General features: G+C 44.6%; 1 protein-coding gene across 1 annotated transcript in view; it reads right to left on the reverse strand.

Moving 5' to 3' along the window:
* Window positions 1–17,711, reverse strand: part of mapkap1 (MAPK associated protein 1) — a 99,057-nt gene that overhangs the window by 66,395 nt on the left and 14,951 nt on the right. The window contains exons 3-5 of the mRNA XM_084159358.1: window positions 16,537–16,626; window positions 15,880–16,028; window positions 2,346–2,518 (exon numbers count right to left, since the gene is read on the reverse strand). Coding sequence (XP_084015484.1) covers window positions 2,346–2,518; window positions 15,880–16,028; window positions 16,537–16,626 — 412 coding nt within the window. The remainder of the gene's footprint in view (window positions 1–2,345; window positions 2,519–15,879; window positions 16,029–16,536; window positions 16,627–17,711) is intronic.

Raw genomic sequence — 17,711 nt, forward strand, 5'->3', positions numbered from 1 at the left:
GCTACCTACTAAATCCTGATGCTGTTGCCACGGGACCCAGGACTTGCATTGTTCCACTGTTGATTGTGTGAACCGTGGAGACTATTCAAGAAGGTGGCGTCAAATAAACAAGGGTAGAAATCTTAGTGCTATGACGGTTGAGACTGACGCTGGTGATCAATAGGGCAACACATTAGCCCAGATATCAAAGACAGATGATTAACCAAAGAAAGTATTTTCTGTTCAAATCAGGCTTGGGGTCAATTCCATTTCAATTCAGGTGAATTCAGCAAGTAAACTGAAATGTTTTGGCATTAAATGGAATTGACCCCAACCCTGGCTCAAATACATCCACTAGTGAAACAAGTTCGTATTGTTATTATATTGTCATTTTTGTGTTTGCATTGTCGTAAATTATGTTGGTGTATTTATGTTTGTGTGGTCATTACCTCCCACAAGCCTAAAAACATTGGATTGCTGGAAGCAAAGACTAAAGCAGGGGATCACCAACCTTTTCAGGCATGAGAGCTACTTTTAAAACATGAAACTTGTTGCGAGCTGCAGGCATATTCTTCTCTTCTCTACCCTGCAACTCTTTCCCGTGTCCTTCGTGTGCAAGATATTTGTTTTCTGTCAATATACCTTGTCACATAAATGGTTAATAAACAACTCTAAGGGTCCCCATAAAATTATATTTTGTATTTTCGGGAATTCTGTTTTCTCCGTATTAATTTTTTTTCCAGGTTTTGGATTTTGGTTTAGTTTGTTTACTCCCAATATTACAATTATTCATAGAGAAAGAACAAACATGGATGTTCTGAGTCCATGTCAATGCCTAAATCACATCAGAAGACCAATTTTGAGGTAAGATTTTTTTGTTTGTTGCACATTCAGAAAGAGGAAAGTGTCGGTCTAGTGATGTTTCTGTTAGGACTACTGCTGCGGCAACAAAACAATGGCCACCTAATTGATACAAATATTCACGATATCTTTCTGTCAGGTAAAGCCTACTTTGCAGTTAATAATTAATTGAGAAGGTTTTTGGGGAAAGTCTTTCTGTCTACCCACAAGACGGTTATCATTAGCATCGCTAAGTGGCTACATACGGAGTGATAGACAAATGTGCGCACCAAATAGACAAACGGGCGATATTGTTGTAAATGTATTGGCAGATATTTTGTTACGTTTGGCTTTTTAAGACAATCGTGGCTAAACAGGGGTAGGATAATGTCAATGTGGCTTCTGATTGGATAGTAGCCGCGAGCTATATGTTTATGACAGTTTGCGATGGAACACATGAAAAAAATGCATGTACTTTCAGAATTTCTTGGTGAGCTACTCATAGGTGGGCTGAGAGCTACAGGTAGACCCCTGGACTAGAGGAGATCTACCTGTTGGAAACCCCTGGACTAGAGGAGATCTACCTGTTTGAGACCCCTGGACTAGAGGAGATCTACCTGTTGGAAACCCCTGGACTAGAGGACATCTACCTGTTGGAAACCCCTGGACTAGAGGAGATCTACCTGTTGGAAACCACTGGACTAGAGGAGATCTACCTGTTGGAAACCCCTGGGCTAGAGGAGATCTACCTGTTTGAAACCCCTGGACTAGAGGATATCTACCTGTTTGAAACCCCTGGACTAGAGGATATCTACCTGTTGGAAACCCCTGGACTAGAGGATATCTACCTGTTGGAGACCCCTGGACTAGAGGATATCTACCTGTTGGAAACCCCTGGGCTTGAGGAGATCTACCTGTTGGAAACCCCTGGGCTTGAGGAGATCTACCTGTTGGAAACCCCTGGACTAGAGGACATCTACCTGTTGGAAACCCCTGGACTAGAGGACATCTACCTGTTGGAAACCCCTGGACTAGAGGACATCTACCTGTTGGAAACCCCTGGACTAGAGGATATCTACCTGTTGGAAACCCCTGGACTAGAGGAGATCTACCTGTTGGAAACCCCTGGACTAGAGGACATCTACCTGTTGGAAACCCCTGGGATAGAGGAGATCTACCTGTTGGAAACCCCTGGACTAGAGGATATCTACCTGTTGGAAACCCCTGGACTAGAGGAGATCTACCTGTTGGAAACCCCTGGGCTAGAGGATATCTACCTGTTGGAAACCCCTGGACTAGAGGAGATCTACCTGTTGGAAACCCCTGGACTAGAGGAGATCTACCTGTTGGAAACCCCTGGACTAGAGGAGATCTACCTGTTGGAAACCCCTGGGATAGAGGGAGTTTCTACCCTATTTATTATGCCAGTAATTTACTTTCAAATCAGAGAAGGAGAGTGAACAAGTGCACACTTTGGAAGGAAGGATAAATATTTGGGACATAGCCATAGTGTCATGGGCACTCACTTAAGTTTGGGTTCACGGCCCTCGCTGGTGTACTGCCAGCAGATGAGGCCGATGAGGTCGTGGACCCGAGCGTTGGCGATGGTCACCACCATCATGGGATGCAGCTTCTCCTGTGCAGACTGCATCGAGAGGTAGACGTCAATTTTTTTGGTTGCGGTTGTACCTACGTGGCCCTGCAGGAGAGAAAAGGGAAAAAAATACAATTAAAGTTACACTGTACATTAATCGTCATAATCACTTACGGTCAAATTCTAGCTTAGGATATGTCTGCATAACTGAAAATAAGTGCATATTGGCATTTAAATGCATGCAAAATGCTGACGTTAAATGTTAACGTTCATCTCAGGTTCAAATTGTTTGCCTTGATAGTGAAAAGATGCCCTGACATAAATGCATACAAACAATGCACTGTGGACCGATAAGTTGCTCTAAATAATTGCTGGTGGTAAGGTCCTCCGGCTTTTCTTTGGCAGACTACTTTCCTTGAGTACATTATAGTTGCTTGTGGGTTTTTAAGATGTGAGGAGACGTTTAAATGATATGCCATCAGGAACACAGGATCCATTATAATTCAGCCTCTGTGTGTTTAATCGCTCCAAACGGGCTTGATACATGACGTTCTTTAAGTGTTAGGCTAATTTATCTGGCAGCAGATCATTTCAAACCAGCATAGAAGATATCACCGTAAACATACAGGTAGACATACTGAAGGTGTGTTTCTACACAGAACACACCACTGGAGCACAATCGACGTCTACACGGTACACTGACAAAATTGTGGTAAGCCTGCTGCTTAGTTAAAAGCACGGACCAAGCCTCCACTGAAAATGTCTTTGATATGATTGGGAAGACTAGCTGAGACAAAAATCAAGACTCCCATATGCATATCTGTTGATTCATAGGGTTAGCTCATCTCTTTGGTCAGCCAATACAAGCCAGTAATTAGAATTAATACACAATATAGTGTCCCTCCCATGCCTAGGAATGAGCGATTTGAACACAGTTGCAGAAAGTGTGACATTGTGGGGAGTTACAGCAAGAAAGGAAGACAATGGTGAGATCAATTTAATTCAAAGGAAAATAGCAACCCAGTGCTTGCATGAAATGACGCACAATGACAAATCTACAAGGTAAACCGTAAGCTGTCAGAAAATGAAAGAGGAGGCTATTTGCGATGCTGAAAACAGGTAGAGCTTTTAGGGCCAAGGTGTGAGGAGGACCCAGGGCAGAATTTAACACGCGGCGGCAGCACGGTTCAATAAGCTGAGGCCTGGAAATTAATTTGACCCCAGGAGATTTTTGCAAAGTGTCTGAAGAGGAGGAGGAGGAGGAGGAACAGAGAACAAATACAGAGGTCTCTTCTAGCCGTTTATCATCATAAAACCTCCTTGATAAAATGGATGAGATTTTTCCATTTTTGAGGAAATGCTGAAAAACCAGTATTTTACACTTTCTACATTAGTCGACTTTTTATCACCCGTGTATCTATTTTCTGTGTATCAATTATTAGTCCTACTGAAAAGTGATACTGTTGAAATCTGAGACGGTAGGTTTTACGCCATTTATTTATCATTTCCACATGCAATCAGAAAGGGAAGGCGAGAACAAGATCTCATTTCCAAATGGTACTTCATTAAATCGGAGCCAGAAATCAGTTCTGATGGAGCAATACATTAGAGGAAAAAAGGACATAATACATTACTGTATTTGGAGAGAAAAAACTGCCTCCCTTCAGTGCCAAGCTGCATTCAATAAATTCCACAATTTATTTATTAAATTACTAAAATTATTTTTTTGGGTAAAGGCCTTTCATTAGCTCCTCCACATAATGGGTTTTATGCACGCATCGTGCTTCCCGTTGACAGCGGCAATTTCTTAAATGACGCATTTATAGTTTTTTAATCATGCCAGAAAGCCCGAGTTGAAGGCACTTTTCTACTGACCCGCGAATAATGATGCATCAAGCGTTTCGACTGACTGGAAGCGCCAAATTATAGAGTCATTTGGACCAAAAACGTAATTTTTCCCATCAAAGGGCCCAGATGTTTTCAGAGGCTCCAGTGGTCACGGGGGGTAGCTGAGAGACGAGTGCGTGGCGGCGTCATCGGCATGGTGATCGTCACAACCGCGCCGCCAGGCCCCATCTCTGCTCCTCGCTGAGGCCCGTGTTGTCTCCTGACCCTGACTTCATTACACGACAAAAGAAAACCATAAAAAGCTAAGCAGCCACCGTCCAGCCTCGAGTCTATCCTATTGTCTTACTAGGGAGGAATAATTCATTACCTACTGGCATATTTCAACTCTGGTGAAAACATATCAGCACCAAATTAACTTTGAAAAGGGAACTAAAATATAATGTCAGGTGGAATATATAAATGTTTGGCATCAGATTTTACGGCCACAAAATTGTGCTGCGCTGTGCACTTACCTTAATTAAATACAAAACAAGGCACTGCGTATGCTCTCGAGGTTCAAGACGTCATATTTCCTAGGTGTACCAGACCACAATTCTGTCAGTTGCTAAGTAAAAGCCATTCTATTGTCACAACAATTACATTATACAATTCCCCTCTGACTGTGATGTATTACACAGAGAGGGTGATCAGTTTAACCTCATGGGTTTATCAGTTTAACCTCATGGGTTTATCAATTTAACCTCATGGGTTTTAGTATGGTATACAGTGCCTTCAGAAAGTATTCATACCCAATGTTCCCTCTAAACGGCAGAGCAGCTCCCCCCAGGTCTACCGCGCAGAAGAAATATCAGCCCACAGAGAGAAGCACGAGATTGAACTTCACTCAACTCTCTAGAGTTTTCCCTGTTAGTTAACACTATCACCGTTTCCCTTTACTGTGGCAATTGCGATCGAAATCAACGCAATATTTGCCACTTTCAACGCAACATACCGAAACAAAACAAACTATGCAAGAGATTGTTTGTTGTAGGGAGAACGCATCAGAGTAGGATTATATTGCGTTGACGCGCACGACTCAGCGCATACTCCACACAGACCGGTGCGGCATAACCAATCAGAGCTGCAGTAGGCCAATATGCAAATAGACCATTGCCATATATGGATCTGTGCCGTTTACTTTGAACTGGACTGTTTACAGCATGAGCAGCCATGAGTAGAAGTGCTTGTTTTGAGATCCAAGCGAGAGCTGCATATATCCATCCACATGTGCGCATTTTGTTAATATATCCTTTGCTAGTTAGTGAGTTATTAGCCCAGTTATAGATCATTTGTAGTCAGCAATAGGGGAGGGATTGCTTCCTACAAGAGTACAAAACGTGTACATTTCTAGACATCTTTGAAAAGCTAGTCAGGTAAAGAGCTTTTTTTTGGTCTTAAAGCTGCAGTGTTGTATTTTGAGACAAGCTTGAATAAGCTAAATAGCCAATAGGCAGAGGGTAGCATAATTTGTCTGATTCTCTGTAATAATGGTATGGGAATAATAATGCATTTTACTTTGTAAAGTGGTTTCTTGCATCAAACAACACAAAAACATGTTCAGTCACCTCCTTGTCTGAAGGACAAGTGGATTAACGGGTTAATGTCAAGCCCTGCATGTTTTTTTTTTTAAAGTATCATGGAATGTAGGCCTACATTGAACACCACACGTTGGCTGCTACTGTAGGCTGAATGATAGAACAGCTATTACCATGTTAAAATGTTATGGGATGCATTTTCTCTATTGTTTTTGATGGTAGGCCACTCTGGTAGGCCTACATTATAATCAAATAGCCACAGTAGCCTACTTGGCCACTGTTAAAACTGTAACTTAAAGCGGGTACAGCCACAGAGTTCAAAGTAAACGCGCGCTGGAAGTTGAACGGAATTTTCACAACGTTCAAGTTTGCGCTCAGCAGACCTGAAATTTGCTCAGTGCCGAAAAACATTAGAGGGAACATTGTTCATAACCCTTGACTTATTCCACATGTTGTAGTCCTAATGAAAGGTGAATTCCTCTCCAAGTGTCAGGTGGAAAGCAGACTGAAACAGGTTTTGCTCTAGGATTGTGCCTGTGCTTAGCTCCATTCCGTTTATTTTTTATCCTAAAAAACTTCCAAGTCCTTAACGATTACAAGCATATCCATAACCTGAAAATATGGAGAGTGGTACTCAGTAATGTGTTGTATTTGATTTGCCCTAAACATAACACTTTGTTTTTCAGGGAAGAAAAGTTAATTGCTTTGACACATTTTTTGCAGTATTACTTTAGTGTCTTGTTGCAAACAGAATGCATGTTTTGGAATATTTTTATTCTGTACAGGCTTCCTTTTCACTCTGTCAATGAGGTTAGTATTGTGGAGTATCTACAATGTTGTTGATCCATCCTCAGTTTTCTCCTATCACAGCCATTCAACTCTGTAACTGATTTAAAGTCACCGTTGGCCTCATGGTGAAATCCCTGTGCGGTTTCCTTCCTCTCCGGCAACTGAATTAGGAAGGACGCCTGTATCTTTGTAGTGACTAAGTGTATTGATTCACCATCCAAAGTAACTTCACCATTCTCAAAGGGATTTTTTAAATGTTTACCCATCTACCAATAGGTGCGCTTCTTTGCGAGGCATTGGAAAACCTCCCTGGTCTTTGTGGTTGAATCCGTGTTTGAAATTCACTGCTCGATTGAGGGAAGTTTGTGAAGCAAATTCTTTCTTCTGAACTTATTTAGGCTTGCCATGACAAAGGGGTTGAATACTTATTGACTCAAAACATTTCAGCTTTTAATTTTTAATTAATTTATTATTTTTTTTATCCACTTTCCACGTAACAGCATGAAGTCAGGCTAACGTAACAGCATGACTCGCCAGTGACTCGCTCAATACGGAAGTGGTCAGATGACGCTGATGCTATGCTACAGACTGGAATATGTTCCAGGATTCATCCAATGGCATTGAGGAGTATACCACCGGCTTCAAGTGCATCTACGACGTTGTCCCCACAGTGACCGTACCTACATAACACAACCAGAAGTCATGGATTACAGGCAACATCCGCACAGAGCTAAAGGCTAGAGCTGCCGCTTTCAAGGAGAGGGACACTAATCCGGACGCTTATAAGAAATCCTGCTATGCCCTCAGATGAACCATCAAACAGGCAAAGCTTCAATACAGGACTAAGATTGAATCCTACTACACCAGTTCTGACTCTCGTCGGATGTGGCAGGGCTTGCAAACTATTACGGACTACAAAGGGAAACCCAGCCACGAGCTGCCCAGTGCCACGAGCCTACCAGATGAGCTAAATGCCTTTTATGCTCGCTTCGAGGCAAGCAACACTGAAGCATGCATGAGAGCATCAGCTATTCCGGACGACTGTGTTATTACGCTCTCCGTAGCCAGTGTGAGCAAGACCTTTAAACAGGTCAACTTTCACAAGGATGTGGGGCTAGACGGATTACCAGGACGTGTACTCAGAGCATGTGCGGACCAACTGGCAAGTGTCTTCACTGACATTTTCAACCTCTCCCAGACCGAGTCTGTAATACCTACAGGTTTCAAGCAGACCACCATAGTTCCTGTGCCCAAGAAAGTGAAGGTAACCTGCCTAAATGACTACCCCCCGGAGCACTCACATCGGTAGCCATGAAGTGCTTTGAAAGGTTGGTCATGGCTCACATCAACACCATCATCCCGGAAACCCTAGACACACTCCAATTCGCATACTGCCCCAACAGATCCACAGATGACGCAATCTCAATCGCACTCCACACTGCCCTTTCCCACCTGGACAAATGGAACACCTATGTGAGGATGCTCTTCATTGACTGCAGCTAAGCGTTCAACACCATAGTGCCCACAAAGCTCATCACTAAGCTAAGGACCCTGGGACTAAACACCTCCCTCTGCAACTGGATCCTGGACTTCCTGACGGGCCGACCCCAGGTGGTAAGGGTAGGCAACAAGACATCTGCCACGCTGATTCTCAACACCGGGGCCCCTCAGGCGTGCGTGCTTAGTCCCCTCCTGTACTCTCTGTTCACCCATGACTGCGTGGCCAAGCACGACTCCAACATCATCATTAAGTTTGCTGATGACACAACAGTGGTAGGCCTGATCACCGACAACGATGAGCCAGCTTATAGGGAGGTGGTCAGAGACCTGGCCGTGTGGTGCCAGGTAAACAACCTCTGCCTCAACGTGAGCAAGACAAAGGATCTGATCGTGGACTACAGGAAAAGGAGGGCCGAACACGCCTCCATTCACATCGACGGGGCTGTAGAGGATCGGGTCGAGAGTTTCAAGTTCCTTGGTGTCCACATCACCAACAAACTATCATGGTCCAAACACACCAAGACAGTCGTGAAGAGGGCACGACAACACTTTTCCCCCTCAGGAGACTGAAAAGATTTGGCATGGGTCCCCAGATCCTCAAAAAGTTCTACAGTTGCACCGTCGAGAGCTTCCTGACCAGTTGCATCACCGCCTGGTATGGCAACTGCTCGGCATCCGACCGTAAGGCGCTACAGAGGGTAGTGCGTACGGCTCAGTACATCACTGGGGCCAAGCTTCCTGCCATCCAGGACCTATATACTAGGCGGTGTCAGAGGAAGGCCCAAAACATTGTCAAAGACTCCAGTCACCAAAGTCATAGACTGTCCTCTCTGCTACCGCACGGCAAGCGGTACCGGTACAAGTCTAGGTCCAAAAGGCTCCTTAACAGCTTCTACCCCAAGCCATAAGACTGCTGAACAATTAATCAAATGGCCACCCGGACTATTTACATTGACACCCCCCCACCCTTTGTTTTTACACTGCTGCTACTTGCTGTTTATTATCTATGCATAGTCACTTTACCCCTATCTACAAGTACAAATTACCTCGACTAACCTGTACCCCCGCACATAGACTCAGTACCGGTACCCCCTGTATATAGCCTCGTTATTGTTATTTTATTGCATTACTTTTTCTTTTCTTTTGTACTTTCGTGTATTTAGTAAATATTTTCTTAACTCTATTTCTTGAACTGCATTGTTGGTTAAGGGCTTGTAAGTCAGCCTTTCACAGTAAGGTCCACACCTGTTGTATTCGGCGCGTGTGACAAATAACATTTGATTTGAAGTCAGGCTAACGTAACAGCATGAAGTCAGGCTAACGTAACAGCATGAAGTCAGGCTAACGTAACAGCATGAAGTCAGGATAACGTAACAGCATGAAGTCAGGCTAACGTAACAGCATGAAGTCAGGCTAACGTAACAGCATGAAATCAGGATAACGTAACAGCTTGACGTCAGGCTAACGTAACAGCATTAAGTCAGGCTAACGTAACAGCATGAAGTCAGGCTAAAGTAACAGCATGACGTCAGGCTAACATAACAGCATTAAGTCAAGCTAACATATTGTGTTTTTGACTGTACGTTTTGTTTATCCAATATGTAACTCTGTGTTGTTGTTGTTGTTTTTAATCGCACTGCTTTGCTTTATCTTGGCCAGGTCGCAGTTGTAAATTACTTAATTGGCTTACCTGGTTAAATAAAGTAAATAAATACAAATAATATGAAGTCAGGCTAACGTAACAGCATGAAGTCAGGCTAACATAACAGCATTAAGTCAAGCTAACGTAACAGCATACATTTAGGCTAACGTAACAGCATGAAGTCAGGCTAACGTAACGGCACGATCCGAAATGTACAAACAAACTGCCTCTTTTCAAGATTCTGACACTAAGAGCGGCAAGTCTCTGGCAGCTAACGTCATCCTCTCTGTGCGCTTGTCTGAGGCATCTTAGCTAATAAACTCTACGTCGTTTATCTTTAACAGAGAGGAGAAAGGAGAAAGGAGACAGATAGTTGTAGAGTGGCAAAGACAACAGCGAGAGAATATTATGTCAGCAGCCCTCTTAAAACAACTTAAATGAGCTTGTAATGTTCGTAGATAAAAAAAAAAAAGGTGTTTTAGATCTTCTGAACACTAGACGGTTTTACAATCTTAACCTCGGAGTACCTTTCACATTTGACTAGTCAGTCAAGCCAGACTGTACTGAGCTGGTTATCAGTATGAGACGTAGGCTACACCTAGCGACACATATATGAGTAGAGTGATTCCCATCATCGGGCTGAACAGTCGGGTTCGCACACGTGGCATTGTTGTGATAAACTTCTGTGAACTTCTCAGTCGTAAAACTTCAATTACTAGCCCAGGTGTTTTTTTTGCCTCAACTGCGGAGATGCCCTGGCGTCTGTCAATAATAAGTTCTGTCATCAAGCCAGTTTGATATTTAAAACACTGATTGCATTTAAAAACGCACTTCTTGGTCTATTACATGACAAAAAAGTGATGGACAGCCTTGCGTTTTGACATGGCAGAAATCAATCATGCAGCGCAAGATAAAGATGCTGTTAGATTCCACCGGAGAGGATATGTGCATGCGTTATTACACGTTTGATTCGATCTGTTTATTTGTTAAAATGTGAAACAATGCCCGGCAATTATAAAAGAATGGACGTTTTACGGTAGTTTCGAGGAGCTGATTGGCTGACACCAGATTCATTTCTGACACGCCTCGCATCTGATCAGAGCACTACCAAACATGTCAGAAAATCAGAGCGGGGGGGGGGGGGCGTAAAACCTATCAATCTCAAAATCGGGGAAATGCTTACACTTTGCGATTTAATGTCCCCCCCCTCCCCCCCCTCTCCCCAAGCCGTTTGTATGCGATTTGAGAAATGCTAAGTGAGAACCCGCAGAATGGCCAAAAATAGTGTCTAGTCGTATAGTGTCTAGTCAGCCTTAGTGCTGAAGTGTCTGCTTTAATCAGCTAACACAGTACCTTGATGTTTAACAACTGGGCTTTGAGAACAAACAGTTTACAGTGCATGCCATGGTATAGCCCACTCATGTCATATCACCACCACTCATCCAATCAATGAGTGGACTTGTCCAATCGATATGCTCCACAATGAAAACATATTGCATCACTATGCATGGGTTCATTTCTCAAGTGATGCAAATCGTCAACCAAAAAAGAAAGGCCATCAAACTGTCTTTAATGCAAAATGAAAAGAACCTGGAGTGTTAGCGGCCACCATTGAAGAGAAATATGCATCGGTGCCACCATCAATTAATCCTTAAGAAGTCTCCAGAGGTATTTGTTCCGTTAAAAGTGATCGCAATGTTTTCTGTATCCATGGTGATGATTAATCAAATACACGGACTCCATTTCACTAATCATCACCGTAATGAGTTGGTCCCTGTGTCGCCGGGCTACAGTCTCAGGACGGTTGCTATGGTAATGTCAGGATGGGGAGGCTAGGGGCCTTGATGTGTTGGGGGAAGGGTCGGGGAAGTAGACGAGCAGCCCCACCCCCAGGCGGACCATGCCGTGTGCACAGGTGCCAATGTCTATTATTTTTGCTGCTTGCTTTGTCTTGTACGCAGTCTTCCCTCCTGTCTACGGAGCAGAGTGGGGTTCAGTTGCTCAGTGCGTGTTTTCGACCCCGGGATGTCCTTGACAAACCATGGTCCTTCTGTATAACCTATGTTTTCACACTGTTTTTGGTGTTATGTTTGAGGTATGCTACTGGTAACTCCTACCCTCCATATCTTTTCAACAGGTTAAAATTATTTTCAATCTACGGCCACTGATTGTGTTCCTCTAGAATATCTCTAACTTTTCCAGTTAATGAATGTCACCTGTAGTATCGAAATGGAGGATGTCAGTTCCTCTTTGGCTGCTGGAGATATATATTTCACTCAGGCATCAGTCATTCACAGCTCATTGAGCGAAACGAAGAGGATCTGTACAGATTACGTGGCGAGAGAAAATGTCAAGTCCCATTGAAGTTGGGTGTACTCTCCATTTTCTAAAGTAATAGACCAGCTTCATGGAGCTCTTCTCTACTCATGTGTGCAGAGGGACCAGCTTTAGAACCCATTCGACACCTAGGTAGAGCAAAAGATAACAGACTTCACAGAAGAGAAGCAAAGACGCCGATAGGAAACTAGACAGGTGAACTGTGCAATCTTTTCCAACTCCCATCCGACGAAAGGTCCTTGAAGCTAGCTGCCACCCTGCCCCTCCCGCCGTGTAGCAGCTTTAATTTCACCCCTTCGTTAAAAGGGAAGAGTTGGTGCCGGTAGGTAATGAGCAGATCAATTCTCCCCGTCTGACCGGCGGTGCTTTGGGTTCCGTGCCTTTGTGCTGAGCACCTCCCTGAACGATGACAACGTGTGATGAACTGTAGGTCAGAGGTACTCTGAGGCCTCCTTTGGAAGTGACAGTTTTAAGTGGTGGGTCTCTTACAGGTCCTCGGGGCCTTCGGCCTGCTGTTTAACCACTGAGGTCCGTGGTTAATAATATCCAATGAACTTAGCGTTGGGCTAGCCGGTAGCTTTGGTGTCTATTAGGCCTCCTGTAGCTCAGTTGGTAGAGCATGGCGTTTGCAACGCCAGGGTTGTGGGTTCGATTCCCACGGGGGGCGTAGTATGAAAAATGTATGCACTCACTAAACTGTAAGTCGCTCTGGATAAGTGCGTCTGCTAAATGACTAAAATGTTTTAAAAAATATATATATATATTAATTGTTGAGAGGACTAGCTAGGGGGCAAGTTGGGAGGGAGGAGGAAGGAGTGTACATGGCTCTGGTTAGGGGGCTGGTTGGGAGGGAGGAGGAAGGAGTGTACATGGCTCTGGTTAGGGGGCTGGTTGGGAGGGAGGAGGAAGGAGTGTGTATGGCTCTGGCTAGGGGGCTGGTTGGGAGGGAGGAGGAAGGAGTGTACATGGCTCTGGTTAGGGGGCTGGTTGGGAGGGAGGAGGAAGGCGTGTACATGGCTCTGGTTAGGGGGCTGGTTGGGAGGGAGGAGGAAGGAGTGTACATGGCTCTGGTTAGGGGGCTGGTTGGGAGGGAGGAGGAAGGAGTGTACATGGCTCTGGTTAGGGGGCTGGTTGGGAGGGAGGAGGAAGGAGTGTACATGGCTCTGGTTAGGGGGCTGGTTGGGAGTGAGGGAAGGAGTGTACATGGCTCTGGTTAGGGGGCTGGTTGGGAGGGAGGAGGAAGGAGTGTACATGGCTCTGGTTAGGGGGCTGGTTGGGAGGGAGGAGGAAGGAGTGTACATGGCTCTGGTTAGGGGGCTGGTTGGGAGGGAGGAGGAAGGAGTGTACATGGCTCTGGTTAGGGGGCTGGTTGGGAGGGAGGAGGAAGGAGTGTACATGGCTCTGGTTAGGGGGCTGGTTGGGAGGGAGGAGGAAGGAGTGTACATGGCTCTGGTTAGGGGGCTGGTTGGGAGGGAGGAGGAAGGAGTGTACATGGCTCTGGTTAGGGGGCTGGTTGGGAGGGAGGAGGAAGGAGTGTACATGGCTCTGGTTAGGGGGCAAGTTGGGAGGGAGGAGGAAGGAGTGTACATGGCTCTGGTTAGGGGGCTGGTTGGGAGGGAGGAGGAAGGAGTGTACATGGCTCTGGTTAGGGGGCTGGTTGGGAGGGAGGAGGAAGGAGTGTACATGGCTCTGGTTAGGGGGCTGGTTGGGAGGGAGGGGAAGGAGTGTACATGGCTCTGGTTAGGGGGCTGGTTGGGAGGGAGGAGGAAGGAGTGTACATGGCTCTGGTTAGGGGGCTGGTTGGGAGGGAGGAGTGTGTATGTGAAAAGAAAGTCCATCGTGCGTGTCACATGTACACATCAATAAGAGTCAGACACACAGTTCCCTAAATATAGCTCTGTGGCAACAGACTACCTGACAATATAAAGGGCTTCTCCTTGTGGAGAGATTATTCAAAGTGAATAAGAGTCTTATGAAACCATGTAAAAACGGCATTGGTGGTCAACAAGTCAGGTTACAGTATGTCTTCAAATCTTAATAGGTTTATTTTCTAGAGAATAACAATAGTCCCATTCGCAACCATTATCCTGTCACCACCACAAAATGGTATAAAAACAGGGGTGGGGGGGGGGTAATATTTCTGAGCAATTTAACAGCGTGTTCGATTATTTCCTGAGATAGCCTTGAAAATGCAGATGAGGCTTAATGATCGCTTCTCTCTTGCTCTCCTTTTAATCTCCACTGACAAAAGAACAAGGGGATAAAATAAAAACGTCTAAATATTTTCTATGATTCAGTATTACTGGGAAAGAGTGTAATAAAAGATGCAGTCCAGAGAAAATACTTCATTGACTTCCATTGCTCTTGGGGATTTACTCACTAGTAAACAGTTCTAGGAAGACCTACCTCCAGGAAATGCAAAGAACGGGTGAAAAAACACTGTGGGGGGGGGGGGATAAAAAAAGAACCCCATCGCTCTGTACTCTACCTGTCTGCACATTAATCTTAAAATGCAGTTTAATTCGATCTGTGTCCTCCTCCCTGATGCGGCCCGCCACGAGATTCGATTACGGCGACTATACTTTTTAACTGCTGTCAGAGCCGGGCGGGTGAGGTCTGTGTAAACATCTGCCCGAGCACATGGACGCCTCTCATTACTCGGGCATTAAATCAAACCGCCGCAATGAATCTTTATCTGCGACCGACGCCACCCGGCCTCGTACACGCCGACCCAAATGAACGCAAGCCGCATTAAAAGCGCTCATCTTCCCGCTCCAAAAAGTGCAACTGTAAACCTGACGTCTTTGCCACCGACGCAAGACCAGCTGTTACTGTCACTGGTGACGGGAGAGATACGTGTCTTCGAGCAAACTTGGCTAATCTGCAACCAGATGTCTTGGAGAGACAAAAAGAGAGACACCAACTACCTCGTTGCTGAACGAAAAGAACGTATCAACGAAAAAAAGTGAGGTGGATTTCTGAATCATATTTCACTGACGTACTGTTAACACAGCTCATATACATTTAAATCCATAAACCAACGTGGAAAACTGGAGACAAGAGATGGTGGATTATAAAAGGTCATCTGTAATGTAAATATTATTTCTAATATTGGGGGATATTGCAGAGGCTAAGGCAGGCTCGTCCCCTGGTTCCGTCAGCAGAGGCCGTCTTTGGCATGAATCAAAGGCTATTTGTTTAATCTGAGCCACCAGGTTGTCTGCGAGCTGCCAAGGCACTTTGCCGCGACCTTTGCTCTTTTCCACAAATCCCTGTAAAAGGCCCGAGCAATTCACCCTGACATTTATTCGACACACAATTCTCCCAGTGTGCTCTTTCCTCTGGATCATGTCTAAGAGCAAAATGACAGAAATAAGGTCACAAAGCCTTCAGAGACTTTCGCCTGCGCCATTAGCGATGAGAAGCTGCTCCAAAATTGCAATATACATTCGGAGATGGTTCCCAAGTTTTGGAATTACTGCCTAAGTGCTTGTAAATGACATTGCCATAGCAGGGAAAAAGGCCTGATGCATCTGGGGAGGAATCAGAAAAAGAAAATAAGCTAAATCTTTAGGTTTAGAGAGCAGGAGCGAACGTTTGCTAGTTTATTTTGTATGCACGTGAAACATGATACCGGTTGGCATCAAACTTGATTTGTCTTTCTTTGCAGTACAACAAAAAAGAAATACATTTTCATGCTTTCAAGATACATTAACTAATTCAGCATCATTTTATCCAAATCAGAGATATGTTACCAGACACCTGGGAGCACCTACCTTGCCGTCGAATTTGGAGTATTCGTTGAAAGGGTTGTTGAGCTGCTGGGGGCATTGCTCGAGCCGGAGGGAGAGGGTTGACTTGGTACCAGTGCTCCTGGGCCTATCTTTGAAGTCCCTCTTCTCAAACAGGGAACCCAGGTCTTCCGCTGGGACAGAAAAATGAAGTGTTGACGGCAAACAGAGAGTGATTGAACAACGTATTCATATTCTCTCTGACGTTATTGATTGTGCCAGGATTTCAAGTCAAACAGGACTTTAGCATTAGGCCTATACATTGTATAGTAGTACATTTCACTACATAGCGTAGGTTTGACAGTTTCTGTAACATGCTATCGGATTTTGTGACATCACATGTGGAGATTGATCAAAGCAAAATAACCATTCCCTGGTTCCATGAAAATTCCCTATGCAGCACTGTAGTTGTCTGAGATCAGTGTAAAGAAAGGATCATTGAAGCTTTTACTGCATTGAAACTCCTATCAGCTTTTGCCCCATTGAAAGTCCTATCAGCTTTTGCCCCATTGAAACTCCTATCAGCTTTTAACCCATTGAAACTCCTATCAGCTTTTACCTCATTGAAACTCCTGTCAGCTTTTACCTCATTGAAACGCCTATCAGCAAATATTTCTGGAGAGAAGGAGAAATGTAGTGTACCTGATTGCGAAGACGACCTCTCCTTCCATTGAATGTTTTTGCATTTGATCTGGTTCTGTCGCTCCTTCCTTAACCTTTCAAGTCTTTGAGCTTTAAAAAATAAGAAAATAAAACAAGGATTTAAAAAAAAAAAAGCCAGACCAACAAAAGTCATTCTTCTCATTTTTTGACCATTGTCATTGGTCAGGGTCATGCAGTCACACTAGGAGAGGGAAAACAGAAACTGAAGTTTATTTAAAGTACATTTGACGCAAGGGAACACTGTGGACACTGATGGTAAACAACATCTCGGGAGGTGTGAGATATGCTACGAGGAACACTGGAGGGGGACGAGAAACACTCTCGCTGGGCAGTGTCAAACCTGTCCGCCCAACACAGATGACCACCCCCCACCCTACCCAATGTTTCCCCTAGGATTTTTTTCAGCAGCAGTGGCAGTTACCTGGGGGGGGGGAAGGGGGGGGGGGGGTCTTCCTGGGGCATACATCTATACATGTACATTATAGAAATAAAACACATAGATCTATACATCTACATTATAGAAATAAAACAAATAGATCTAGACATCTACATTATAGAAATAAAACAAATAGATCTATACATCTACATTATAGAAATACAACTAGACACTTCAGGCAGTCCGGAGTCAAACAGTCACACTTTCGTTTTGTCTATAAAAACGTTTTGTACCAGGTTTTATATAGACTTGTCTTCTTACCAGCCACCCCTGGTTTCTCGCGCCTTTCTTGTTGACGTCCTGGTGAGACAGTCAGCCACTTCAGGTGAAGTCTCAGCAGAAGAACACTCAGACCCCAAAACACCACCGCTTCCCCAAACACAACAGGAGCCAAGGGAGCCAAAAGGAGATCGTCTAGCCAGACTTCAGATGCCTTTGGACTCCCTCTGATTCTGGCAGTAAACCCAAAGCACCTCACAATGGATCAAGTTGTGCTCCGGGCATTTTAACTCTCATTGGTTCCCAGCTAATTCCATACAAACCCACCATGCCCACCTCTGCCTTTAAAGGGATTCCTAGCACACAAGCATCCTCCTGACTGACGTGAACCCACATCATGGAAATGGCGGAGGTTTACGGCTCGCCTATATTGCATAGTGTGTATGAGTAACACATTGGTGAAGACAATTAGCTTAGCTAGCTAGATAACCTTGAGGGT

The sequence above is a fragment of the Coregonus lavaretus genome (assembly GCF_964263955.1).
Source record: "Coregonus lavaretus genome assembly, chromosome: 4".
Taxonomy (NCBI): Eukaryota; Metazoa; Chordata; class Actinopteri; order Salmoniformes; family Salmonidae; genus Coregonus; species Coregonus lavaretus.